At 40.7% G+C, this 27,632-nt stretch overlaps 1 protein-coding gene across 1 annotated transcript in view; it reads left to right on the forward strand.

Annotated features, from left to right (window-relative positions):
• The window catches only part of WHSC1 (Wolf-Hirschhorn syndrome candidate 1), a 60,979-nt gene extending 42,763 nt beyond the window's left edge, over positions 1–18,216 (forward strand). The window contains exons 9-21 of the mRNA XM_010283594.1: positions 5,907–6,038; positions 7,113–7,236; positions 8,258–8,458; positions 9,124–9,303; positions 10,332–10,488; positions 11,220–11,425; positions 11,885–11,988; positions 12,188–12,457; positions 12,553–12,669; positions 14,499–14,640; positions 15,016–15,122; positions 16,723–16,927; positions 17,833–18,216. Coding sequence (XP_010281896.1) covers positions 5,907–6,038; positions 7,113–7,236; positions 8,258–8,458; positions 9,124–9,303; positions 10,332–10,488; positions 11,220–11,425; positions 11,885–11,988; positions 12,188–12,457; positions 12,553–12,669; positions 14,499–14,640; positions 15,016–15,122; positions 16,723–16,927; positions 17,833–18,101 — 2,214 coding nt within the window. The 3' untranslated portion in view covers positions 18,102–18,216. The remainder of the gene's footprint in view (positions 1–5,906; positions 6,039–7,112; positions 7,237–8,257; positions 8,459–9,123; positions 9,304–10,331; positions 10,489–11,219; positions 11,426–11,884; positions 11,989–12,187; positions 12,458–12,552; positions 12,670–14,498; positions 14,641–15,015; positions 15,123–16,722; positions 16,928–17,832) is intronic.
• Positions 18,217–27,632: the final 9,416 nt, after the last annotated feature.

Genomic DNA, 27,632 nt, shown 5'->3' on the forward strand with positions numbered 1-27,632 from the left:
TGCAGTTAACTGAAACTCAGTGTTGCAGCTGAGGAAAGTCTTGAAGTAGGAAGAACATTGGAGAAGTTATTTTGTACACAGTGTTTCTATCAGATCATCTTCTCCTCGGCCCCTCCATCTTTTTAGAGAGCTTCACTCAAAAGACACAATTAAGAATATAAACATAGAAACTCACAAAATGCACATAGCTGACTCAATTTAATTCCTTTTAATTACTCCAGTGTCTTAGGTCTTATTTTAAATGTATGGTGTCGCACACATTTTCTCTTCTTTTCTTAGCCTGCCCAGCAGCCTCCATCAAAAACCAATTCTTACTTACTCAACATAATCATGAGAAGGAAACTTCATTGTTCCACAAACAGTCTTTGCATCTGTATGCACATTGTATATCCCTTCTGCCAAAAATGGGGAGAAGTAGTTCCAGAAGCAGTGAATCTCCTCATTATATTTAGCAATTAAACAATTACCCAGTACTGGGTGTGTAATCTGGCTTTATACGTCAAATATTGCAGTATGCAAAGCATCCTCATTCAGTTAAGAATTAATGCTGAAGATGGCTTTTGCAAGCATTCTTACATAGTCTTTCTAAAAATAGACTGACGTTTGTCTGAAAGAATCCGTTAAACACTTCTTTGTGGTTATTGTGAACAGGGAATTTTAGCATATAGTTCAAAAGAAAATTAAAAATACTTTCAGGATACGAGGTCTTGATATGCTGATTCCTGTACCGTTGTGGGTCTGAGTAACTGTTGCCAAAAAGTTGAAGTAATACAAGATGTATGATCAATATACCTTGAGATGAGTAGACCCAATTCTTAAACTAGTGACACATTGCCATAATTTGTGTCTTTTCACAGGTAAAAATATAATACTAAACCCACAGAATTTACAGAGATGCCAAAATTTTGTCCAAGTCTGACTCGGTAACAAGTATTTTTCCAATAACAGATCTGTAGAGAACTTGGAAAAATGCAGTAACGTGTCCTTACATGTTCCCTTTGAGTCTTACGTGTGTCGGTCGAGAATAACTGATACACACGGGAAAGGAAAGATTGCCTTGGGAGCCTGACGGGAAATTTGTCGCTTCTGTGAGCAACCGTATTCTGAGCCTGACTGATCCCCAAAGTAAGTTCTGGCCCAGCCCAAACGAAGAGCAAAGCTCCTGGTATTTAGGCCAGTTTTTTCCCTTTCTCTCGCTTGTGAACGCAGATGCGCAGCTTCCAGTAGGAAGAGCCGCATTTGATTTCTGAAATACGACGCGGTTGCTCGGTGTTCAGGCAGTGCGGTGGGAAAGCCTCTGCAGGCAAGTACTTGCAAAATAATGTTGACGTTCAATAATTGAAGGCAATGGGAAGGAAAGCCTGACCGATGTGCAAAAATGTAAAGCTTGATGGTGCTTGCGATGGTGCTAACTTCAGCAGAAGGAGGGTATCTTCCGTGTTGCAGCATCGTTAATTGCTAATGAAGAGTGGAGGTGATTATAGAGTTCGGGTACAACTTCATTGCAGAAACTTGTCACTTGCAATGAATCTGAAGCGAACGGCCTTGCCTTTTTCCCTACATTTGCACTCTTAAAAAATAGCACTTTGCCTTTACGAGAAATAAGAAATTGCTAAAAATTTAGAACAGAACAAAATAGCAAAGCAACAATCGCTACAAATAGCTAATGAACAGGTTTTGCCGCTAATCTAAATGTTGATTACTTTGAACCTTGGCCTGAATATCAGAAGAGTTAATTACATGCAATTTGCTCTGCTAAGGAGATTCTATTACAAAAGTAAGGACAAGACAAGCTCTGGCATGATCACAAGGGAAAGATTTACGTTGTAACTTAACAATTAAAAAAAAAGCCCCCGAAAACCTGTGCTGCTTTTTATGGAATGCTGTGATTTGGGCACTTGCATGTGAACTATTACATCTTTGGTTATGGACAGTTGTGGTAACAAACCACAAAAGCGTTACGTTTAATTTTAGAGGTGGCTGCGTTTCATGTCGGCATGAACTGATTTCCAGCAATCGCCTTGTAAATCATCTTTAATTAGTGACTGCTTTAATCTAAAGGTATTTTTATTGCAAAACCCAGCTGTCCTCTTGGTGAGTCAGAACCTGGTAGTGCCGCTGCAGCTTGCTTGGGGTACAAATACCATCTCGTGCTCTACCTGTCATTCGGTTCTAAGTCCTCTCTGAGAAACGTTAGATGAAGGTTGTCTCAGCCTCTTCTGCCCAGGCCTGAAGGGACAGACACTCATTTTACTTCCCTGATATTTCCGTCGGCTATTCTGGGATAACTTCAGGAGCTGAGGTGTTGCATTCTGGCTCTCTTCATAGAGGGAGCTTTCCCAAAAGGCGGTTATATAGAACAAGGGTTCTTTGTGAAGGTACATGGCTGGTAGAGAGTGTTTCACATTCTGCAAGGTATAAATAAGATGAGATTAGGGTCAAACTCTGAACTGTCTTGAAGAAATGCTTCCCTCTTCTACCGGGGAGTCTGCTTGCCTCCCCCTTTTATTAGCTCCCTAAAATTAGAAATCAAAACTTCTCAGGTGATGGTGGAGTGGATGCGAGCTGTGCATGAGTTACACAGAACGTGGCTGTTGTGATGGCTAAACCTTTGGTCACGGTAGCGAGGATCAAGAGATGCCTTCTGCAGCAGCCGCTTCGGGCAGTAGAAGTATATGGCTGAGCTGCTTCTGAATGTATTGATTCTTGGCAGTTGCAACAGCCATGAGCAGATATCCAGGCTTGTCTGCTTAGTGCAAAACTGGTGGCTAATAGAGCATTTGATTTGTGAAGCATATGAGGCTCCTGACAGCCGTAAAGGAGAGATCTTGAAAGATATTCTTAGTCCGGTAGCCACACGGTTGATGAGCTAAAGGTGTTTTATTCATGCTGTGTGCGTTGGTGTTCACGCTTGAAATCCGGCATTAATCTGTAGGCGGGTGTAAGCTGCCAAGTTTTGTCTTGAATGGGCTGATAGAATTTGGGTTTTGTGGTTGCATTTGTGATATAGAGTTTGCTTCTTGCCAGCGCTGCTCCTTTTTGGCTCAGTAACAGTTTAATTTAAATGAAGGGCTGGTGCATTAATTCCGAGCCGGTAAAATCTCAGTTGTGTAGGAAAATGGCTGTCAACCTATGATTCACAAATGACTGGGATTTTGTGACCTATATCTAGGGGGGTTCTGAAAAGCTGTCATTTGCCAGTAGGGTTACCTTCCCATATAGAGGTCTGCATCCTTCGTTTGAACATTTTACAAGTACATAAACCAAAGAAAAGCTAGGAAACTATTGCTTTGAAAGAAACCTTATTCTCTTGTGACCTGACATTTGCCACTGGATGGGTTCTGCTTCTCTGCTCTGCTTTCAGTAGTAGTGAGCTGGGGGAAGAGGAGTGCTTTCCTCAAGCTTTTGCTGCTGGAAAGACTATCTTAACTCTTAAGGTGTGCTGCATAAATGGTTTTTCTTAGGGTTTTAGGTGTCCTTTGTGATGGGGAGAAAAGACGGGGGACAACCATAGTGTCAAGTTAACATAAGACCGCTTGTTTGGTTTAGAACATAAAGTGTACTCTTCTTTTTTTTTTTCCAGTAGAAGAGAAATAAGACCCTCCAGCTTATTTTTTCTTTTTTTCTTTTCTAAACATGACTAATTTTGGCTAGTTGAAACAGGAACATAATGAGGTACTGAAAATGTTAGAGCAGTGCACTGCTTATGCTAATTAATTGCTCTGTGGGAATATTTAAACAGAAATAAGCATGTGTGTAAGTTTACTTAAACTGTGAGGGAGAATGTTTTTGTGTTTTTGCCGAACGCCCACGCTACCTGTCTTTATCTGCCCCTTCCCAGCGAGAACTGGCTGCTCCTGGCCGTGCGCTCAGGTTGCATTTGCAGTTCACTATTTCACAGCTTCTTCCAGGGGACAGAGATTTCCTGGTGTCTGAACAAAGCAATGATTTTTACACGCAGTTTCTTTAAACCACTTCTAAAACAGTCAGGCAGAATCTCCAAATCACTCCAGTTGTAGAAATATTCATAGGTGAAGTGCAGGTAGAAATCCCTTTGATAGTATGCATTTGCACGGAGGAAATGCATTTAAAGCCTTGCAAGAAATTTGGAAGAAAAAAAAAAACAAAACCAAAAAAAACTTAAACCAACCAACAACCATCAGTCTGATACGATTTATGAGGAAATTGTAAAATCAAGGAAAGCAAATGGTAAATGGAGGAATGCAAGTTAGCTGGCAGCAACAGTGCGAAGTAATTGCTCAAAACCAGTATTTCTAAAGGGATTTTATAAAGGCTAACGCTAGGCCTGGTTCGGCTTTGAATTTTTCTCTCTGATTTCAAAATAAATCACTTCTAATAAATTTGCACATTACATGGAGATGGCTGACATGGGAGGCAGCACACCGCTGTCTCCGTTACTAAGTAAGCCGGGCCATTTTTAAGAAAATGTGTTTTACCGTAGATAAATACAAAGTTGTATGTCTCAAAACAGAAGGCAAAGTCTTCATATGAAGTGAGGTGTCTGTATCGTGACGAATGGCTATTGGCAAAATGATCTCTTGAGTACGGCGGCAGTTTACGGTGACTTTCAGTGCTGAAAAGCCTTGGGGAGATCCTTACGCAGCAGAACAGAAGCGGTGAAGAAGAGTAGCGTGCTGGTTTGCTTTGGATATTGTACTTATGAGACTTGTAACGGGCTATTGCCTCCAGTTCTCGTGCCTGATTTTTCAACAACCTTTTTAAAGTACAGATAAGGGTTAGAGAAAACCCACCAGCATTCTCTTGGAATGAGAATGATGGGAAAAGTTCCTTAGGGAGAAAATGAGCGAGCGTTCTGGCTTACCAAAAAGGATTGAAACAGGCTTAATTGCAGCATGCTTCCGCGGGAGAAAAATGTCTGGTTCCAAAGGACTTCTAACATAGCTGAAATCCCTGGAGAAAGCATCATCAGCTGTGAGTTGCAGTTAGACAACTCAAACGGGACGTGAGGCAGTATTTTTCACGGTCTGTGTGAATAACCATTGGAACAAGCTCAAAGAGATGCGACACGTTTCTTTTCAATTCCAAATTGTGATGCTCTCCTGGAGAAGGTACTTAGTGAAATATAACTCGTTGAGTACCATCAAATAGGGGCAACAGTATGAAATTCTGCATCTTCTGGTGTAACGTGAGATAAGAGAAATGACTCAGTTGTCCATTCTGTCCTAAGTTCTGTTGAACTCAGAAGTGCCCTATATTTTCTTTTAAATATATTACTTGGGTTGTGGGGTTTTTTAAAGTAAATTATGAAATTTTAAAAAATCCTTTAGTACATCTAGATCTGTCCTATAAGATTTATCCATAACAGGGCTGTCTCTTCTAGTATTTTGAATTCATTGTTGGCTAGACGTTCCTTAAACATATTCAGGGAGCCACTTTTTTGTTTCTTCCTCTCTTCTACATACTGTTCCCACTTTCCTGGAGAATATTTGGGTCAGGGACTTTCATATACAGCTTGAAGTTGACCAAGTTTCTTTCTAAAATTAACTCCTACTGTCTCATAAACACGTATTCAAACTTTAATCAAGGGATTTGAAGATATCCCTGTGTTACTGGCTAGGCGCTTCTGGCTAACTGTATTAGAACTGAGTATAAATAAAATGCCATATTACAAAGTTTTGGTGTTTTATTTTGGCTGCTCTTGAGTTGGTGAGGATGATTGTTACACAGTCCTTTTGATGAGACTTCCACAAATGCATACTCTGGTTTTAAGCAAGCTTTTTTTTAAAGGTGGGGGAAACAAACCCAAAAGAGTGTGCCTAAATCTGCTAGTCTGAACTGCAGCCTGTTTGCTTCCTTCAGTTGATATTCTGTACAAAATTGACCGTGCATGACTGCTTTCTCTAACACGTATGTTTAATCTTCAGATCTCCGATGGCCAAGGAGATGAGCGGTCAGAATCTCCCTATGAAAGTGCTGATGAAACTCAGACTGAAGTGTCTATATCATCCAAAAAATCTGAGCGAGGAGCAGGAACAAAAAAAGAATATGTGTGTCAGGTGAGAGATGTTAGCTGGGGCAGTGAGCCGTGTTTTCTGACGTTTCCTAGAAAAGGTCTTTTTAAAGATGAAAATGACAATATTAGGCCAGAAACAGGTTTATCATGTGTGCCTGAGATGTCTGTTAGTGATGAGGGTGCCGTGCCAGTCAATGGAATTCTTCATTCCTAATTTTTTTGTTGTTTTCTTGACCTCCAGTAAGTGACTCAGCCTTTCTGCCTTAGTTTCCAGATCTGTAAGATAGGCATAATTTGCACCTCGGAATAAGTGCATGAGTGTTGCCAAGTAACCAGGTAAACGATTGCGAAGAGCTGCTTGCTTATCTGTTAGCGAAGAGGAGGAAGCCAAGCCCAGCGGGTTTTGTGCTGCTGCGTGCAGCGGCGGTCGCAGTGATGCGCTGGCAGCAGCGTGCGCGTGGCATGCTAATGGAAAGCAAAAAGCTTTCTCAGACTGAATTGTAAAAGAGTTCTTAGATTATGAATTGATAACACAAGACAAATGGGCAGATCAAATTTGTTTCCACGAGACTGGGCAAGCGCTTTTATTTCCATTTCTTGTACATAGCGATGGTGAGGTTCTATCTATCTTTAAACGTTGGCCAATCGCTTAAATTCTGCCAGCGTTATTGTTCGGTTCATTTTTAGTTATGCATGTGTCATTGCTAACCGCTCAGACAGAAGTATCACCGTGCCACCTAGGTTAATTTCCTTCTGCCATGGAAAAGGAAAATAAGGATGCTTTTTAACCCTGCTCAGATACGTCAGTGTGCTCAGGGAAAATTTCTTAAAGCTTTTTTTTTCCTTTTCCTTTTTTCTGTCGGAATGTATTTACTCATGAACCGTGGTTCTGTGAGTGGTATTTCAGTCATTAAACAGCAGTTTAATGACTCTTTGCTGTTTCGACTGGAAGCCAGGGCATGTGATGATGCTTGTAAAATTAACTTTCGCTTGATAAATTTGATTTCAACAATGGGAAAAGAGATTTTGAGGAGCAATATATGAAAAGGAATAAAGAAAACAGTTTTTGCCACATATGAACTTTTCTTTAACATTCAATGCCTTTGTGTTGTAAAAGCTGTGTGAAAAAACAGGTGATCTCCTGCTGTGTGAAGGACTTTGCTATCGAGCTTTTCATGTAAGCTGCCTTGGGCTCTCTGGAAGACCAGCAGGAAAATTCATTTGTAGTGAATGTACATCAGGCAAGTTTGTCCCTTTCTATTAATTAAAAAAAAAAAAAAAAAAAGTTGTCGTTTTCCTATACGTTGTTCTAGGAAATCCTCCTGGACAGAGTATGTATCTCTGGAGAAACCATATTTATCCTTTGGTGCCTGGCAGGGTGGGAGGTCATATAGTACCATTAAGTGTGCCATGGTTTAGAAAGCTCGCTCTGTTTTCAGTGAGAACTCTGGTGCAGCGTGGCTGATTTCATCTGAATTCCGTTGCCTTAATAATTGCAGAATATTTGCTCTCTGACTACAATTACAGATTGGATTTAAAGTCTGTCACAAAGATTTAAGAAATCCGAAGAAAAAAAGGAGCAACTGAAATATTTTAAGTCCTTTTTCAATCCTTTGTTTGTCTATACCAATCTTTTGCTTTTCCTATTAAAAGACTACCTATTGCTATTAATTTCATTTGCTCTTAATCCTATAATAACTGCTTGGAAGTTTTTCATCTTAAAACTTTACATAAAAAATGTGCGTTCTTGCTCACAAGCGCAGTTCAGTACACGTGGTACACCTTGTGGGAGCAAGGCTGCTTCAAAATAAACCTGCTCCAAGCGGTCCAGAGATCAGATGATGCATGTCTTCAGTCTGTGGACCTACTTCAAATTTCACAGGATCACAGACAGCCCATCAGCCTATTTCATGGCTTAAAAAAAAAATCACCAGCTGTCCTGGCGTACTGAGGCTTATAAATAAGAACGTAAAAGCCGATCAGTGAGGCTTTGGGTGTTGTTGTGTACACTTAACTGCAATGGGTTTGCATTGTAATTTTATTTTATCTGTATCTGAGCAGATTAGTATTTAACTAAAAAGTTAAGGTAAATCGGTTGCTGCATCAAATAATAGAATTTTATTTGAGTTTGTTTGAAAGAAAAATAAAACCACAACAAAAACAACTCCCCCACGCGTAACAAAAACTCACAACAGAAGCATTTTAAATTCACGTGTTTGGATGAAAAATTAGTTACGTTATTTTTATTACTTTTGCCACTAGGTGTGCATACCTGTTTTGTCTGTAAAGAGAGAAAGGCAGATGTGAAACGCTGTGTCGTATCCCACTGTGGAAAATTCTACCATGAAGCTTGTGTGAAAAAATTTCATCTTACTGTGTTTGAGAACAGGGGGTTTCGATGTCCTCTCCACAGCTGCCTAAGTTGTCATGTTAGTAACCCCTCACATCCACGAATTTCAAAAGGTAGTTTCATTTTACGTTTTTATGACTGATGAATTAAGTCTATTTATGGTATGTTAAGGTAAGGAATCTGTCCATTAAATAGCTGCTAGCTACTGCTAGCTGCAGTTGTTCAGGCATGCATGGACTATAGATTGATTCAGAATTATTTTTTTTTTTAATAATTTTTAGTCAACATTAGTATTTACCTTGTTTGTGTTCTTTTTTTTTAAGTAGCTTTCAGTTATCTATAGCTAACCGTGTTTTCTCCTCAAGAGTGAAATCTAGAATGCGTTACGATGAGGAGCAACAGGCTGAGCACAGTGAGGGCAAGAGCTGTGCAACTGCTGCAGCCAGGCTCGCCGAAAGCGCAGACGTTGGATTCTGTGCATATCCGCAGCTTTGGGCGACAGCCGTGGACAAAATTGCACGACTGAGGAAAGCTTGTCTACCCCGGTGTGCATAGTTAAAGCCTTCACATTTAAATATTATAGTGCTTTAAACTCAGTGTAGGGTTTTTTAAAAACCTTTGTTAAGTCAGTATTGTTGCTAAATGGCAAATACGCAGACTTTGAAACCGTAATTTTTTTGCGTATACGGGCTAACCCAGGCAGTACTACTGTTTTTTAGCTCAAATAAAAAAAATCAGGTTTGTTCAAAAATAACACGGCGGTATTCTGCTTTGCTAGGAAAGATGATGCGCTGTGTTCGCTGTCCTGTCGCATACCACGCCGGAGACGTTTGCATCGCTGCGGGATGTGCAGTCATCGCTTCCAACAGCATTGTTTGTACGAATCATTTCACTGCCATGAAAGGCAAAAGTCATCATGCGCATGTCAATGTGAGCTGGTGCTTTGTGTGTTCAAAAGGTAAACTGATGTAAAACTCTTTTCATAAATGGAGCATCAAAACATTTTATTCATCAATTTAAATTTGAATTTACTAATCTGTCTCTGGATAATTATGAGAAATGTGGCATATTAAGTCAGGTATTGAAATAACTTCAGGTTGGCTTGTGCTGCTTCAGGTTTTAGAGTATCCTTTTTTTGCAGCTAGAATTTATTACAGTGTTTTTACTTGGACTTTGTCCAGCGTCCAGAAGCCTGATGTAATTCTTTACCAGAGACAGGTAATGAGAAGTGTTTCTCTCTCTTCCCCTTGCGTTCAATGTACTGAAGGATTTTATGTTTCTTTATTTCTAATACGTAATATTAAAACATAAATATTTTAAGAGTTGCGTTTAGTTTAGCAGCAGACAGTAAATTGAATCAGTATTACTTGTTGCTGGGAGTGCCACTAATTAAGGGTGGTTTGTTTATGTTGTACAATAGATTTATTTCTTCTTGAAAACCACAAAATGCATAGTGCTGATTAAACTGTAGCAGTGAAAGTTTACCTGGCTTGTTAACAAATTAACATGCAGCATAGCAGCTTTTAAGTTGCAACTAACTTGCCACTTGATAATTCATGGAACAAACTAAAAACCTCATTCCCTCTCCCCCCAGGAGAAAAAACATAAGAGAAATCTGTTGTTAAAATTTTGCGTACAGTGAAATATTAACATATGTTAAACTACGTTAAATATATTGTAGTCATTAAAGTAAAACAGAGTAATTATACTTTGCGGTGCGTTATTCTGGCTTCTTTTATCGCCAGCTTGCTTGTTATTTTGTATGTATTACTAATCAGAGTCTGCCAGGCATTCAAATTAGTAAGCACCTTTGGGTTTTGAACACAGCTGAACGATACGTATTTGTTGCGGGCCAGCATGTTTTAACCATTTATTTTCTGACTGAACCTACCACACGTGTATCACGCTGCTTTGAACCTGGTTGGAACGCAAAACTTTTATTTTTGTCTTGATGTTTTTCAACCTGTTTTTTCCCCCTCTCTGAAGGAGGAAGCTTGTTGTGCTGCGAGTCGTGTCCTGCAGCGTTTCACCCAGACTGCTTAAACATTGAAATGCCAGATGGGAGCTGGTACTGCAATGACTGCAGGGCGGGGAAGAAGCTCCATTTCCAGGATATTATTTGGGTTAAACTGGGAAATTACAGGTCTGATGAATGCATTTATTTTGTTTTACAATACTGGCACATTTAATTAAGGATCATGCAGTTGGTTACTTCTGTAGGCAAGCCTTGCTGCACACAGACTCTCATTCCGCTGTGAACTCTCTCCTTGCGAGCTTCAAGTTCAAGGACTTGTAGCTTCGGCGTTGGCCTCGGCCAAGGCATTACACATACGGGACTCCTTGTAGTCTTCTGACATCTGCTTCCAGTGTATGAGCCTTCAACCCCTTTTGTTTCAGAGAGCTCTTCAAATAATTAAGCCGGTATAACTTGCAATTGGCTAAATTACTGCCTTGCAGGCTGGGAGACAAGTCACCCAGGTTGTCAGTGTTGAGATTTGAGTGAGATAGAGGTGGGTGGGGTTTATCCTAGGAAGCATTAATAGCTATTATCAGCTGTCTCTTAATCTTTGACAATTACAGTGATTGCAGGCCTTGTTAAAGGTGATGTTTTTGCTAACCAGATGCAAGCGGCTTTATGTGGGTGCTTATCTTGCAGGTGGCAAAAGTCCCACAGACTTGAGTGTTGGGCTTTCCTTTTCTAGTCACGTCTTCTCTCGTTACCTAGTGAGTGGGGGGAAGAAAGGGTTTTAAATCCACTTAGATCTTGGAAAAAATAATCAGTTCCTGCTCTTTAGGGTGATTATGTTAAACCGTCTCTTGCAGAAAGAGCTTGACTAATCTGGCTGTATTTTTTTATTTGTACTTCTGTGCTAGATGGTGGCCTGCAGAAGTTTGCCATCCGAAAAACGTTCCCCCAAATATCCAGAAAATGAAGCATGAAATCGGAGAATTTCCTGTGTTTTTCTTTGGTTCTAAGGATTACTATTGGACGCACCAAGCCCGGGTGTTCCCTTACATGGAGGGAGACAGAGGGAGTAGATACCAGGGGATCAAAGGAATTGGAAAAGTCTTCAAAAATGGTACATAACAAAAAGCGAACAAAAATAATCTTGTGACATGTGTGCTTTATTTTCTTCACACATAGCCTCGGGACTGTTGTTGTACATTTGTTTTACAATGTTGAATTAAAAAAATTTGCTGAGTGTCCTGGACAGCAAGTCGCTATTACTAACATTGAATGAAAGCATTATTTTCATGGCTTGTAAAAGACTAGCATCTCATTAGAATTATTTCTGATGATTTTTACTTTCGGGAAAGGAAATGATGAGTGTAACTGGGAGACAGAAAGAATAGAATTGATACATCTGTTAAGAGCATTAACGCTCCAGAAGCATTGTTTGCAAGCAAGTTGAATGATGGGGCTAGGAAGTAGGAAGTAGAAGATGCTTCTTTGTTTAACGCACATGGGAATGAGCAAGTCAACTTGGGAGGAGTAATCCTCTTTCTAGCATTTCTGTTGATACAACAATCTTTTTTAGCTTTGCAAGAAGCTGAAGCTCGATTTCGAGAAATAAAGCTACAGCGAGAAGCCAAAGAAACCCAAGAAAGTGAACGTAAGCCTCCACCATACAAGCATATTAAGGTAAAGTTTGAGGAAATTACACTGCAGAGGTTGTAATGATGTGCTGGTAATTGTGCTTTTAGAGTCATGAGATGATGACATTTTGCTTCCGGCAGAACATCTAGTGTTGCAAAACCAAATTAGTAACCACTGTAATAACTGGTACAATAAATTAAAATGTTTTAAAGTGATGCTTGAACTATTTTAATGTATTATTCAGGTGAATAAACCTTGTGGTAAAGTGCAGATATATACTGCTGACATTTCTGAGATTCCCAAGTGCAACTGCAAACCCACGGATGAAAACCCTTGTGGCTTTGATTCCGAGTGCCTGAATCGGATGCTGATGTACGAATGCCACCCACAAGTCTGTCCAGCGGGAGAACGGTGCCAAAACCAGTGCTTTACAAAACGTCAATACCCTGAGACAAAGATCATCAAAACCGATGGGAAAGGGTGGGGTCTGGTCGCTAAGAGGGACATTAAAAAGGTATGAATCATTCTTGCCTAGCAAAGAATTGGTGACTTGTGATGCTGTTTGTGGGTCTGGTATATACTTTACTAGTGATACCTGGTATCTTTCAGGGAGAGTTTGTGAATGAGTATGTTGGTGAGCTGATTGATGAAGAGGAATGTATGGCAAGAATCAAATATGCACATGAAAATGACATTACCCACTTCTATATGCTTACTATTGATAAGGTAGAGTATTTTACATTCTTTCCCATTACTCAATTATAACATTATTTTATAATATATATCTATTTTCCTTCTGTTGATCACCTTGGTATGGCACTCGGCTACCTCTGATGCTCCACAGTTTCATATATTTGCTATGTTGTATCTTCTGTGCCTCCTTGCTCCATTTTATATATATATATATATGTATAAAATATAATATATATTTTATATATATATAAATGCATCTCATTAGTTCTAACTGCATAGTGTAATAGTATATATTAAGGTCTATAAATTGTGTTTTGTTGCTTGAAATCAAGTACAGCAAAAATATTTATCTGCCTAAAGGAAGTATGAAGTTTGAGGAAATAGTAATGATACAGTTGAAAGAATTACTGTTAGTAATCCTTTTACTACAATTTCAACAAAAAAAATAATCTCACTTGAGAGTAGTGTGGAGTATAGTTGTGAGACTGTCTCCTATATTGTGCATTAATTTTTTTTGCAACAGTTTGTCCCTTTCTTCGTTTATAGCAAAACTAGGTTTTTGTAGAAACTCTTTTCTGAAAGCACTGTCTGCATTAGTAGCGAGCCAGCACTCCACAAACTGATTTTGCTATAAATTAATCCAGAAGATTAATTAACACAGCAAATTAATCCAGTATCTGCGGTTGTCTGTGCACACCTTCGAGTATTTTGTTGCTGAGAAGGGGAGGAGAGTGGGAAACCTGGATAGTAGGGAGTGTTGATTATATATAGTATATTGCTTCGGTCCCCAGGCAGCTGCGTAGGAGAAAAACAAGAGCGGGCAGTCGGTCCTGCATTTTTTTTCAGCCCTAATCACCTTTCTTTTGCCCGAGACTGTCCTGCTCTGTATTTCCACAGCTACTTTTCATTAGTCCTGTAACTGAGGAGTTCCTGCGTGGGAGTTACCACCTAAGAATGACGAAACCATGTTTCTCTGAACGCATACATGTCTCGCCCCTCTACTAAACTGACACACAGTGTCAGGGTGTGAAATATCTGAACGGAACATCTATTTGGCTCTTGCTGTAGTTAATAAATGATCCTTGTCGTTCTAGCTTTCAAAAATGCCCGTGCCACTCTGAGGCTGAGCTGCAGATGCAGTTAAAAGTGGGTGGACGTATGGGCACGTAGTCGTGAGAGTCATACGTGTGCATTATAAAAATGTGCCAGCAGGAAACTATAATAATATTTCATAAATAGGCAAAGCTTTCTCAAGCAGCTCTGCAAAAAAACACAGTCAAGACTTTATTTTGTTAATGTCTGGTATGTTTGGCGGAGATAGAAATTAAAAGGCAATTGTGTTTAGGGATGGGATTTTTTTTAGTTTACCAAGAGCTTGTTTTTGTTTAAACTAGGCTGATTTGGGGAAAGCAAGCTGGTGAGAAACTGGTAATCTCTGCAAGTAATCATGCAGTGACTTGGTAAATACCATAAAGCACAGTATTGTAAATGCGTCACAGCTTTGTGAATGCAAAGTAAAAGGTAAATGGACTGAGTTTGAGTTCTGAGGCTTTTTGGAGGGAGGGGGTTCTTAACGTGACCACCACGGTGCTCACAAGAACACTTATCCTGCCACGTGGCTGAGATGGGTTCTGAAAATGTGAGCTAGAGCACGAGTATTGCTTTGGGAGTGTCACATTCCAGGCCACATGAGACACTACAGTTTTCAATACAACATGGGCCATTGGTTTGCTTGTGTGCTTCTGGGGAGCAACACCGTGTCTGTTTTGAATACAGCTACTGAAAGAATTTATGGAAAATTTTTTTTTTTTTGGTGAGGGGGAGAAAAAAAATATTCATTCTGTTGCTGGTTTGATCTCCAGGACCGTATTATCGATGCTGGCCCCAAAGGAAACTATTCTCGTTTCATGAATCACAGCTGCCAACCAAATTGTGAAACTCTAAAATGGACAGTAAATGGAGACACTCGTGTCGGCCTGTTTGCTGTGTGTGATATTCCTGCAGGTATATCAGCTTATGTTGGTTTTGTTTTAATTCCCTAAGTTAAACCTTCTGCACAGTTATGAGTGGGACAGTCATGGTTTAACTGAATCAGTGCGAATATTTTTTAGAGATCTCAAAGAAAATGGCTGTATCTTTTTTTTCAAGCGATGATAATAGACTTAAAGAGTGGGGCAAGAAGGATGTTCTTGTTTGTGTATGCACATGCACACACGTATATCTATATATATATCTCTCTATTGTTATGATAATAGATCAGCAATCAAGTACAAAACCAGAAGGAAGACATGTAATGAAATCTGTATTTGTTTTTAATAATTTTGATAGACTTCATTACCTTGTCCTTCATAATGAAAGGGTATGTCTTATCTCACTCAGGGACAGAGCTGACTTTTAATTACAACCTTGACTGTCTGGGCAATGAAAAAACAGTCTGCAAATGTGGTGCCCCAAACTGCAGTGGATTTCTTGGGGACAGACCAAAGGCAAGTAATATATCAAGAGATTTTGACCGTGTCTTGCCTACTAGCCTTGTTTTTTCTTTTGGGGTATGCGTTGGTGGACAAGTTTTATGTTATGATAAGGGTTAATGCTGCTTGAACAGATGCTAACTGCCCTCTGAGGAAAAAGCTTACTGTTTCTCTGGCTGGGAAGATGGAAGCATTCTTTTGCCAAACATAACCTTGGTGCTAAAGGATACATTTTTATGCTATAATAGTACAGCAGGCGATACTGCTTTTGGGAACACCCTAAAATATTTTCTCCCATTTTCTCCTATGAGAAGTTAATTACTCTGGGTCCTGAATAAGAAATATTGCTAGCTACTGGTGCTAGCTTCTGGAATCAAAAGTATATTAGGAATAACCTTCCTAGTCCTGTTTGAAGTGTGGGGAGGTGAAGGGTTGTAGGAGCTAGGAACTGACTAAGAATGTGCCTAAGTCTAGTCAGTGAGATTATTCTGACATGCAGTTTATATTTACCCCATCTAAACTTTAAAATCTGATTATTTTTAAAATATTTTCACTTCAACTGAAGAATAAAAAATGTGAGTTTAGAGTGAGGAAAAGAATACCAAACTACATCAAGAAATGGCCTGTATGATTCATCCCAGGTCAATTTAAAACCTGTAATCCAGCAAAAGTTGATGGAGCTTCCTGAAGGACTGGCATAGGAGTGCGAGGGCAGGCATTGGGCACATTCCCAAGAGAAAAAAATCTCAGCTGTGGAAATAGAAAGGCTGCACCTTCATGTAGTCCTTCACACTGCTCAGTGTCAGGCACTTCAGAGGGTGGACTTAAAATCTCCAGAATTCACATAGCTGTTTTTTGTTAAGGGAGAGGCTTAAGTGGGGTTGCACATAAGCTTATGATCAATTTATGCAGACAACCATGAAGAAATGAAATGTTACAGTTCAATTTTTCAGGGCCATCTGCATTGGTAGATAGAATGGGCTAATTTTAAAGAAAGTAGGTAATGATTACTGGGGTGAGGGGGAGGGAATGATGGTAGGATGTTGAAAAATCATCCAGAATGATTTTTTTAATATGATTTGGTGAAGGAGAGTTGAAGTGCAAGCAGCAGAATGTCTTACTAAAATAGGGATAAAGCTTGGTATGTTCTTTCTAGCATTATGGGCACAGTTACAGTTCCTGAAATTCTGCTGTCCGTTCCTCAAAGAAGGGAAGTGGAGGCTGTTTTTAATAATTCCAGCATGAGTATACACAACTGAAAGAGAAAAAATGGATATTGAAGTTAAGTGATTGGTGGCGCAGGAACAAAATCAGGTGCAAGTAGATTAGACTGGAAATTGGAAGACCTTTTTTCAGTCATAGGAAAGTGGAGGAGCTTTCCAGTAGGAAAGGATTGTAGGGACAAGATCTGGTTTCAAGTTGACTTTTCACAAGGGTCAGTATGGGGGGTTTTTATCAACACAGATAGGCACCGTGAGGCTCTGGGCAAGCTTGTACCAAGTCAAATTTTTGCCTGTGTGGATGGTCTGCCAGGCATGCCAACAGTTTTGCCAGATTGTGTAATATTTTTCCTTTGCAAAACTGGCATTCATAGATTTGCGTCTTACTCTTTTAGAATTCTTCCACTAATGCCTCAGAAGAAAAAGGCAAAAAGACCAAAAAGAGAACACGGAGACGCAGAACGAAAAATGAAGGGAAGAAAGAATCTGAAGACGATTGTTTCCGTTGTGGTGATGGAGGCCAGCTGGTATTGTGCGACAGGAAATCTTGTACTAAAGCTTATCATCTTTCCTGTCTTGGTTTGGTGAAACGACCTTTCGGTGAGTTGGTTTGCCTCTTAAACTTACATAAATAACTAACTTGTGCAGGTACCTCGTTTGCTGCACTGAAACCTTGTCAAGAGTGTCATCTTGAAAACACTGTTTTCTTATGGTGAGAACTTGGTTCGTGCATCATGTAGGAGCTCCTGAGTATGGAGACAAAATAATGGCCTTCCTTCTGCCTCTCTGGCAAAATGAGCCTTTTGTTTTACAAATGTAGATAATTGACTACATCACTCAGTAGGAGCACTGTGGCCCTGTCACAGGACAGTAGATTATATCTAAGAAATGCATGGAGCCAGTTGAGTTCAAGCCAAAAGAACAGCAGCACCATCTGGAATAAGGCAAGTAGGAAAACGATAAGGGCAGCAGACATCAGGCTGCAGTTCCAGATACCACAGGAGTTACCTGATTTCACAGTCAGCCATGTCAGGTGGGATATGAAGAAGTGAAGCAGGCAAAGCCTGTTATCCCACAAGCAAGTAACACAATGACCGGTAAGATACGCTGGAGCAGAACGCCTGTAGGTGTAGCACACCAGCCATCCCTGAGCACAACTTGCAACGAACGGGTGAGCGTTGTAACGGCAGGCAGCAGTTGACTGGATGTTTGGATACTCTACCAGCCTGCAAGTTCTGTAAAATGCTATTTAATAAAGCCTGAATAATTTCTTCTAGCTAGAGCTGACTGCTGTATTTAAACAAGAGGATGTCAAGTCTGCTACTTACTGCTGTCAGTGGAGCTGATGTAGCATTTTGATTTTTGAGATTACCCACGATAGTTGCTGTCTTGTCTTGCTTGGTCAGGAAACTCATGCGTTGTTCAGCTGCTAAAACACAAAACTTCCTTTAAAAGACGATGACACGTTCTACCTCCCACTAATGTGCTTTTGTTTTTGATCCCAGGAAAGTGGGAGTGTCCTTGGCACCACTGTGATGTTTGTGGCAAACCTTCCGTTTCTTTCTGCCACTTCTGCCCAAATTCTTTCTGCAAGGAACACCAAGACGGGACAGTACTAAATTCTATGTTGAATGGACACTTATGCTGCTCTGAACACGTTCTTGGGGTGGATTCTGTTGAACCTCAGAAGACTGAGAAACCCCGCAAAAAACTGAACAAGTTGAAGCCTAAGAGAAAGCAGAGGAACAGATGGATGAGAGCTGAATGCAAATAGTCATGGACTGCAGTTTCTACTGCCAACACTATCTTGTAGATAAGTTGTGAATATGACCAGGGAAGGACACAATTTTACATATATTCTGTAAAGGTTTCGGGGCGGGGGGGGGTGGGGGGGTGATTTTTTGTTTTGTTTTGTTTTTATAAATCCACTGAGCCAACCACAGCAGTCTTCTGCTGCTTCTGCACTGATAACGAACTGCATAGTTCAGAAAATTTCAGGACAAACCAAACTTATTACTCAGCATTACAGTTACACTTGAATTGTTACGAATGTAAAAGGTTCCCTCCAAAATACTTTCAGAGTGGAGGTAGGTTAAAATCAAACCAGGTAGGCGTAAGCATAGGTTTTTGAGATAGTATTTGTCAACCAACAGATGTTTAAAATAGTATATCCTTGAAAGAAAGTTATTAGCTCTCAAGTCCTTTTAAGTAAGAAATGGCTTGGTCTGTGGTCCCAATGAGATTTGCTTGCTTTGTGTGTTTTTGAGCAAGTGCTTGAATGCCATTCACGATCCAGGTGCGTATCTCGCTATAACCACACACATAACAATTTGTGCTCTTTAAAATAGCTCTCCAATGATTCTTAAACAAACGTGTTTTTAAATATCCTTCCACCAAGAAATATAGTGCGTGGTGGGAAAAGCACACCCTGTACCAGAAAGGGGAAATCTTACGTTGTAAGAGATTTTTTTCTATACTGTTTTTTCCTGTATTTCATTCCAGCGAAATAGAAGTGACTTGATCTTGCAGAGCTGTACAAGTCTGGATTTAAAGGGATATTGTCTTGCAATCTAGGCCCAATACTCTAGGATTTTTGTGTCTTAATAAAAATAAATCTTACAAAACCTATTATTTGAAAAAATTACTTGATTTTTTTTTTTTTTTTTTTTCATTAATGTGAAGTAAAACGCAGAGGCAAACATTTCTTTGCAATGCTTGGAGCCCAAGCATTACAACGTTGTGATAATGCAAAAGATGCCCAACAAGGAACAAAAAAGACCCCATGAATGAAACAGAAGGTGAAACAACTAAAGTGCAAAAACTAAATTCAAAACAACTAATTAAAAGTGAAATAGATTTTTGCAGAAGCACGTAAGGAACAATTTTAATGTGAAATTTAGCCTGACTCTGTTCCTTTTGATGAAGTTTGTATAAAACTGGCTACTTGACTTGGCAGACTGAAATTACTCTTTACTTTTTTAGGAGCTCTGCTCTCGACTATCTTATCGCCACTGTGTTGTGTCAGCAAAGCTGTTTTGAATTCTTTGCTCCCGTTAGGTTCTCACACTTGCAGTGAGGTAAATATACAAGATTTAGTATTGATGGAAATAATATTAGAACTAGGAAAAAACGGTAAAGAAGAATGTCTTTACCTGTTTTCTTCCCAGTGCATGTCATTGGTGTGTGATTAGGCAGTGTTACAAGTAAGTTTTGACTTGTGCCATTGTTATCTAGCCTATGTAAACACAATGTGCGCCTTCATGTCCATTTAGGAATTTGTGTATGTTCTAGCTTAGTTCGCCTTTAATAGTGCAGAAACTCTGTGTAGCCCTTTTGAAAATGAATCCTTGCTATATCATGAAAGTGTATGTTTTTTTCCAAAGTATTTCTTCAGGATTTGATTGCAGATTTAGTTTTTTGGAATTATCGAAATCCCCATTTGTTCCCAACACGTACAAAACTTTGGTTTTATTAGAAGATATTAATTGAAAGAGGTTTTAAATGTAGCATTGTCCTATCCTGAACTCTTTGGGTTTTATTTTGTGACCAAATGCTTTGTTCTTTTAATCCATTTCTATAAACATTGTTGGAAGGTTAATTTTTTTTTTTTTTTCAAATAATTTTGAAAAAATATCACAGTTCATAATAGGGGAAAGTGTTACATGTTTGCATTTTTAAAGTGGTATGCCAAGCCTTGCACTCGAGCTAAAAATCAAGATTTCTTAATTGATTTTGAGGGAAACTTTCCCTCTGCTATAGATGTTTGTTATACCGGGACTGAAGCATAGGCCTGTGCCTAAAATCAAAACCAAAAAATGGTATTATGTATGTTTCTCTAATATTGGTTTTTGAGAGGAGGAAAGTGAGATCAGGTAGGAAAGCAGAAAGATTTTCCTCATTGCTTTTAAACAAAATGAAGGAATTTGATGTCATTGGGACCATTCTTTGAATACTATACCATGTAAGAAAGGCTTTATAAGAATACCTTTAAATAAGTTATTATAAAATTTTACCTTTACATTCCATTGCTTTTATAATTTGTTAATTTTTTAGTTGTTTTGTTGCTTTTTCCTCTTCATATATAGGTGTAACAGCTCTGGCACCCTGGAACAGTTATGCCCCAGGTCCTAAGAGGCAGATACCCACTTCCAGAAGCCACCATCTCACGTAGTTACTGATTGGCACTGCTGCAGTAACACCATCCGTTTTAAGATCGGTCGCGGAGCCTACGACTCCCTGCCTGCCTCTCAGGTGGGCTCACAAGCACATTTAGCATGGCAGGATGCAGGACAGCCACCCATTTTGTATCTGTCTGTGGGTAAATAAAGACTTTGGCGTTCAAAGCAATCCCTCTCAACGCTCTTTTCATAACGTTAAATTTACACAAACAGATCTTAGCAAGTGGCTGTTTGACTTTCTGCTTCCTTCTACCTCTTCTTTGCGCCTTACTACTCAACTCTTCGGGCCAATGAAGGCTTGCATCGCTGAGACTGCAAACTAGGAGTTTGCTTTCGAGTTGCTAGGAATTCATCCCTTCTGCTGATCGCATACTTTGGAGATTGAGCTTTAAAAGAAATGTGGATCATGTTCTCCCTTAATATGTACTGACCATGCAACCCCATGAGCTCGGCTAAGTCACTCAGGTGATGATCTGGTAGAATTTTAATTTCTGAATCAGGAAAAGGTGGGGTTTAGGTGTCTTTTTAATGAAGGCTTTTGTACCTTACTCTGCAGCGCTGGGAAAATAGGATGAAGTTTTGTTAAAAAAAGAAGACAAAAGAAAAGTTGTTTCAGTATTTTCCTTCTCCCACTGTTCAAATACAAGGGAAAACTGTCTTGAAAAATTAAGCTTTCTCATGATGCAATTCAATACTTTTTAGCATTCGGCAGCTTAAAATATTTTCTGTTATAAATTCACCTAAGTAAGATCTAAGTATGGCATATTATGTGGCATTAAATTATGTACTTAATGTCTTGCCCATCAAAGTAGAAAAATGTCTTGCCTTTTCCAGCAAACTCTTCAAAGCTGGTACCTGATAACCAAATTCAGAATTTGTTGTTCTTTTATCACATGAGCAAGCATGGAAGCAATTTTCAGTTGAATATGTTAGATGTATTTTCATACAACCTAGGAAGAATAATCAAATTAAATGTCTGTTTTGTTCAATAACTGTGTGTTCATGGTCAGTTTTTAGGGGTTTTTTTCATTTGAATTACTTGGAAAAGCAAAATATCTTGAAAGATTTATTAATGGGATTTTTTTTTCACATTGTTGAGTCACATTATTCCATGTCTGACTGCTTGAGAAACTTCAGTGTCTAATTAAATATTAAAATTTATTCCTAGTTATTTAAGAAGTTGCTAATTCTTTTTTTGTAAAACAGCTCTACATAGTTATTTTTGTACTTTTTTTCTTTAAAGAAAAAAAAGTGAAATTGTACATACCAAGCAAGCATGGTTTGGCAGTGAGAGAACTGGATGGTGTTCCTTCACAGTGAAACTTAGACTGCGAGACTTCCTAAGAGACTCTGTGGAAACAATGTTTTAAGCTTATATGGCAGTGATAACGATTGTGCTTTGGCTTGTTTTCACAGCATTGCTTATCATAAAAATACTGACTTTTTTTGCGGCACAGGTTTTCCTGCTACAGTGCTGTTTTCTGTTGTTCATAATTTTACAGGCTTTAACAACTTTGAGCTGGAGTCATGCAGTCCCACCAGTTCTGTTTCCTTGGGTTTGTTTAGCTGTCACTGGTGCTGTTCCTGCTTGGGCAGGTCTGAATGTGGCTGCGTTTTGCTTTTCCAGCTGGGTTTTTCTTTGGGTCTGGTTTGACTTCATGGGTGGAATCTCCCACGTCTGACAGCAGCTACCTTGGGTTTTTTGCAAGAGCGTTTCAGAAAATTGCTTTGATACTAATGGGTTACAGATCCTCTGGCACTGTGCATCAAGGTTGCGTCCTTTTGCTGCTCCTGTGAAAAGCCATGATTTTTTGCCAGTTGAAAAATTTAATGCCTGTCTACCAAAGAGCGTGAGAGAGGGTGTTGGGGAGGGCGCGGGGAGCACTGCCTGTGCCCTGCCGTGGAGTTTGGGTATGGTTAGAGGTACTATCCATGTTGCTGCTGATCCAGATTTGAATGACAGAATGGTGTGGGTTGAAAGGGACCTTGAAAGATTATCTAGTCCAACCACCCCACCATGGGCAAGGACACCTTCCGCTAGACCAGATTGCTCAAGGCACCATCCAACCTGTCCTTGAACGCTTCCAGGGGTGGGGCATCCCCAACTTCTCTGGGCAACCTGTCTGACCACAAAGGACAATGTACCTCTCTTCCCATCCATTTATTCATCTGACAGAGTTGAGAGACCTCAGAGAACTGATATATTTTTTTTATTTTTTTTTAAACACAGTAACACCTCCCCTGGGGAGGGGAGAATGGCAGTAACCACTTAACCCCCCACCAGCTGGGTTACTTCAGCTGGCTCTGCTGCTGCACTAGCCCAGTGAAAAGACTAACATGACAAGCAACACCTGCTTTCAGTTAAAAGCGTAGATCTTTTAATAGTGGGTAGTATTTTTACTAGCACTCCTAGAGCTGGTGGAGCACAGCACTGTGATGGAGGGTCACAGCTGGCTGGTCTGTCTTGGGTTACGCAGACACCTGCTATGGGTATGAATTTTGCCATCGGAGAAGGAAGACAACAACGTGGGAAGGTTAAGAGACCACAGGTACTGATTTTGTGGAGCAGTTGAACCTGGCTCCATTACAGCTGATGGGCATTTCTGAGTGCCTGGTGTGCCGGTGGGACCTCAAATGGCCATAAGGACCAGGTGCAGAAAGCTAAGCATCTCTGTGAGAAAAAACACGGTAGGGAAAACAGAGTAAACAACAAGTTTTAAAAGAGAGGAGTCAACCAGCCACACAAACACCTACACAATTTGAAATCATCCCCTTAAAATACAAATCACATCAGTTTACCCAGGTGGTTAAACCGAGCCAGCTGTGTGGGAGAAAGCTTGGAGAGCCACAGCTCCGTGCCCAGCAAACAGGTACAAGTCACAGGTGCTGCTCTCAGGGGTGGGAGATGAATCCAGAGTCAGGGATCAGGCCAAGAACTTTGCACAGGCATTTAAGCGATGGGTCTAGTACAGGCGCATCTCCTAAGTGTGCAAAGATGTGTGAGGCATCTTTCATAGCTGCAGCATGCTGCTCCGTTGGGTTCCAGAGGATTGGCACAGTTCCATGTCTTAGCAGTGTGTCTTGGTGGAGAAAGGAACAAGTCCTGGGAGGTTTGCTGGAAGTTGTGAGTTGCTTTTGTAACTCTGGCACAAAGCACCACCTTACAGCAGGAAACAAGAGAGGTGTGTTTGTCCAGGAATCAACTGTTATTTTAGTTGCACGTGTTTTCCCACAGCTGAGAGGAAGGGGAAGGCTTTGGGATCCCTTTCCTTGACTTACCCTTGCTTAAAGTAATGGCAAAGTTTTAAGAATGGGAAAAAAAAAATTGGATATTCTTAAAAGGAAGCACATTGATGTTAGTTCCTGCTCACGTGATGATTGTTGTATCCCAGGAACCTCAATAACCAGAGCAGTTAATCCTCACTCAATTTGTTGAGCTAACTGCTGAAATGAAGAGAGACAGAGTTGTTTGCTGGTTTTTGATTTGGTTTTGGTTTTTGGTGGGGTTTTTTTCCCCTGAGAGAAAAGTATTTACTTGTGAATGGAGCCAGGAATTGAAAGGGAAAGATGTTTTCCATCAGTCCATTCTAGTATAGCAGGCAGCTGGGTTGGTCAGCACAAGTACCTACAACTCAAAAATTGAGTTTTATTTCTAGAGAGACAGAGTTGTTTGTTTGCTGGTTTTTGATTTGGTTTTGGTTTTTGGTGGGGTTTTTTTCCCCTGAGAGAAAAGTATTTACTTGTGAATGGAGCCAGGAATTGAAAGGGAAAGATGTTTTCCATCAGTCCATTCTAGTATAGCAGGCAGCTGGGTTGGTCAGCACAAGTACCTACAACTCAAAAATTGAGTTTTATTTCTCAGCACTTACTTACTTTAGCTATAAACAGGTTGCTCATGGTTAAACATCTTGCCCATATGCACACATCGGCATTGCCCCAGGCAAAAGAGAAGCGGGTGCTTGCTGATAGCATGTCCTGCGCTACCAGCCAGCATAGACTGGTTCTGTGTGCTCAGTCCCCCCATAAGTTGTGTGTTGTCCTGACCCTTTGGGTAGCAATAGAGACTTTAACGATTTCTTGCTATATTCTTGCCTTCTTCTTAGAATTATTAGAAAGACAGCAAGGATTCCACCTGAAAGGTAAGGAAGGGTAATTATTTTCAGATAGGAAGGTAGAGAGTCAGGTGATGTTTGCTATAAGGCTTCCCAACTCAAGTATTCTCTTCTGGTAAAATAAGGGGGTTTTTTCTCCTACATACTCTGCACAAAACAAAACAAAACAAAAAAAAAAAAGGTTTGGCTAGCTATCATAATAAATACTCAACTTCAGCATTTCAGCTTTCCTCTTGGAAGCTGCAGAGAAGAACAGCAGGTTTTAATGAAATAATTCAGTAACTTGCCATTTCTCCCATTTACTCTCTGCTCTATGGAACTATTCTTTTCCCCTTGGCATCTTACCCATTGCAGATCCCACTGAAGGATCTTGTTGAGAAATGAGTTTGCTCTGTGCAGCGCTTACACTGACGCACAAGAAGTAACTGACCTAGATTAACTTTGAGTCTAGACTGAGATCAGGACTGTCAGGAAAAATTACTGTTAGGTTGGGCATAGACATGGAAATAATTAGCAAATATCAAGTACTGCGACATCCTGGTTGGTTGTTTCTGGCAGAAGCATCATCAGGGAAAATTGATCTTAACAGAAGAGCACAAATCTGTCGCTGTCATGCAATATGGCCAGACAAATACGTCCAAATTTAGGTTGCGTGAGCAGACAGGCTCATGGTAAACAATTCATCTGTTAGACCAGCCATGAAATACTCGCCGGTTCCTGTGTGGCCTGTGTTCTTTCGCTCCTTTCGGCAAGCTCTGTGACAGGCAGGACTTCGCCGAAGAATGCTGTTGCGTGACCCTCAGACTTGTTTATCAATCAGAAGTGGCGGTTAATGGACCGTTGTCCCTGTGTGGACAGGCTTTTTATATGCTTCATTTTAATCCACTTTTTTCTAATTAATACTCACTCCAGATGGCATCTGTTTTGGCAGATTTTTGGACTACAGCCTGGCACAAGGGGATAGGGGCCAGTGGAGGAGCTTTCGCTGGGCTCCAAGCCATAGCTTGTGAGAACAACCCTCGTCCACTCCCACCAGGACATTTCAGCCCTCCAGAAAAGAGCAGTCAACTAGAGCTGCAGCTCCTCCAGCCCCTGCTGTCCTTTTTCTCCTCCCGTGTATCCATAGAGCCCTCTCCTCAGGTGCCAGGAGAGGCGTTTGATGAGAACAAGCCCTGCTTGCTTTGTTGTTGGAGGAGCAGCTTTGCTCTCTCTTGTTCGTTGCAGGATTAACACACCTCTTATCTCCCCCTGCCTTTTAACCAGAGCGAGCTGGAGTGGAGGATGGCTCTTCAGGAGGCACGTAGCTGTTGCACTTGAAACACAGAAATCCACAGATACGAGGCTATAATTCCTTACCCTCGGACGACTTAGTCATCTCTATGACTTAGAGGTTAAAGTCTTGTGGCACCTACAGTGGGTTTTCTGTTCATCTGCCCATGCACTAGAGACAACTCCCTCTTCCCAGCTTGATCCTCTGCCCTTGTTGCAATCCATAGCATAAGAGTTACTCATTTGTGTCATAACTGTTATCTCTGATTAAACCTCCCCGAAACTTCAATTAAGAACTCTAGAACCCTTATTTTGCCCTTTGCTAAGACTACAAGTGCATATTCATTGTTTTATTGGGTATTCATTGAGTATTCATGGTGTAGCTTCCAGGTGGAAAAGCTCAGCCACCCATTGGCTTGCCCTAATTATAGCAGGAGGCATCTGGGATGAGGGGTGCTCCACATACCAGTAGGTGCTGGTTGTCTTTCATTCTGTTGGCTACAAAGTGCACTACAGCTTCAATACAAGCTGGCAGCACCCCGTGCTGCTGGATGCTGCAGCAAGGGTTACAGGGAGAATGCTTTTGGGAAACTTGAAGTCTCCTACCAAAAGGAAGTTGTCCTTTTTTCTACTTCTGGGCAGCTAAGAAACTCCTGGTTTGGGATCGCATACACACTCCTGCTTCCCAAGGAAAAACAACAAACATTCAGCAGTATGCCAGCCTTCCTTCAGAGCAAATACAGCACTATCCCTTCTCAGAAATGGGGAAAGGATTATCGTTTGCACTGAAAGCAGCCAGAAAGACCTTTATTAGAAATTCAGGTTTCCACAAACGTAAAATACACCATCCAGAAAACACTATCGGCATAACGTGAAGGCACCCAGCTGTACAGGGGTGTCTTAAGTTTTACCGGAGGACAGAGAAGACCGACACTTACCTGCTGAGAAGATGGCCAGGAGAAGGACCATCAGGGGAGTCAGCTGGCAGGAGTTCCCTGCCTTGTAAAAAAAGACCTCCATGCAGTACGCCGGCTCAGCACTGCCTGCGGGGCAGAAGGCATCGGGAGGGCACTTGACGGGGTTCACATCTGGGCTCTGTCCAAGAGAAAAAGTAACTCAGCACCAGCAAACAGTGAAGACCACAGAAGGCAACTAGCGTGAAGGGAGGTGACAATTTAGCATTGAAAAAACAGGAGAAAAATAACCAAGAACTGAACCTGCCATCATTAAATCGAGCCTGTCTTGCCCCTGGGGTGTTAGAGTAGGACAAAGAGCAGGAGGTCTCATTACACACGTCCGTACATCAGCCCCCCTCGTTGATGGATACACCATCCTCCGACTTTCCCCTGACGGCTCAGTGAGAGCCAGCGGTTCCAAGGGTGGCACAAAGCCAGACTGCCGGTGTCATTACTTTAACCATCTCCCTGCCTCAGGGCTCTGTCTATGTTTAAGAAAAGGAAAGAGGCTCCGATAAAAATGGTGTAATTGAAGCGTATTTAGCTTGTCAGGGGACAGCTATTTTTGTTAATCCAGGCTGTCAAACCAGCTGACGGAGACTCACAGGGCAGTAGTGATTTTCCGGGCACAGGTCGCAGCTCTCCTTGCCCCACTGTAATTGGTATTCTCCCGTCCTACAGAGCTTGCATTTGTTGTCGCTGGGACCTTTGAACATACCTAAAATAGCAAATAAGCACAAAATTAAGGTCTGGGACTAGACCCCGGGGCCTTTGCAATTGCATATGGATG

The sequence above is a fragment of the Phaethon lepturus genome, unplaced genomic scaffold (assembly GCF_000687285.1).
Source record: "Phaethon lepturus isolate BGI_N335 unplaced genomic scaffold, ASM68728v1 scaffold3883, whole genome shotgun sequence".
NCBI lineage: Eukaryota > Metazoa > Chordata > Aves > Phaethontiformes > Phaethontidae > Phaethon > Phaethon lepturus.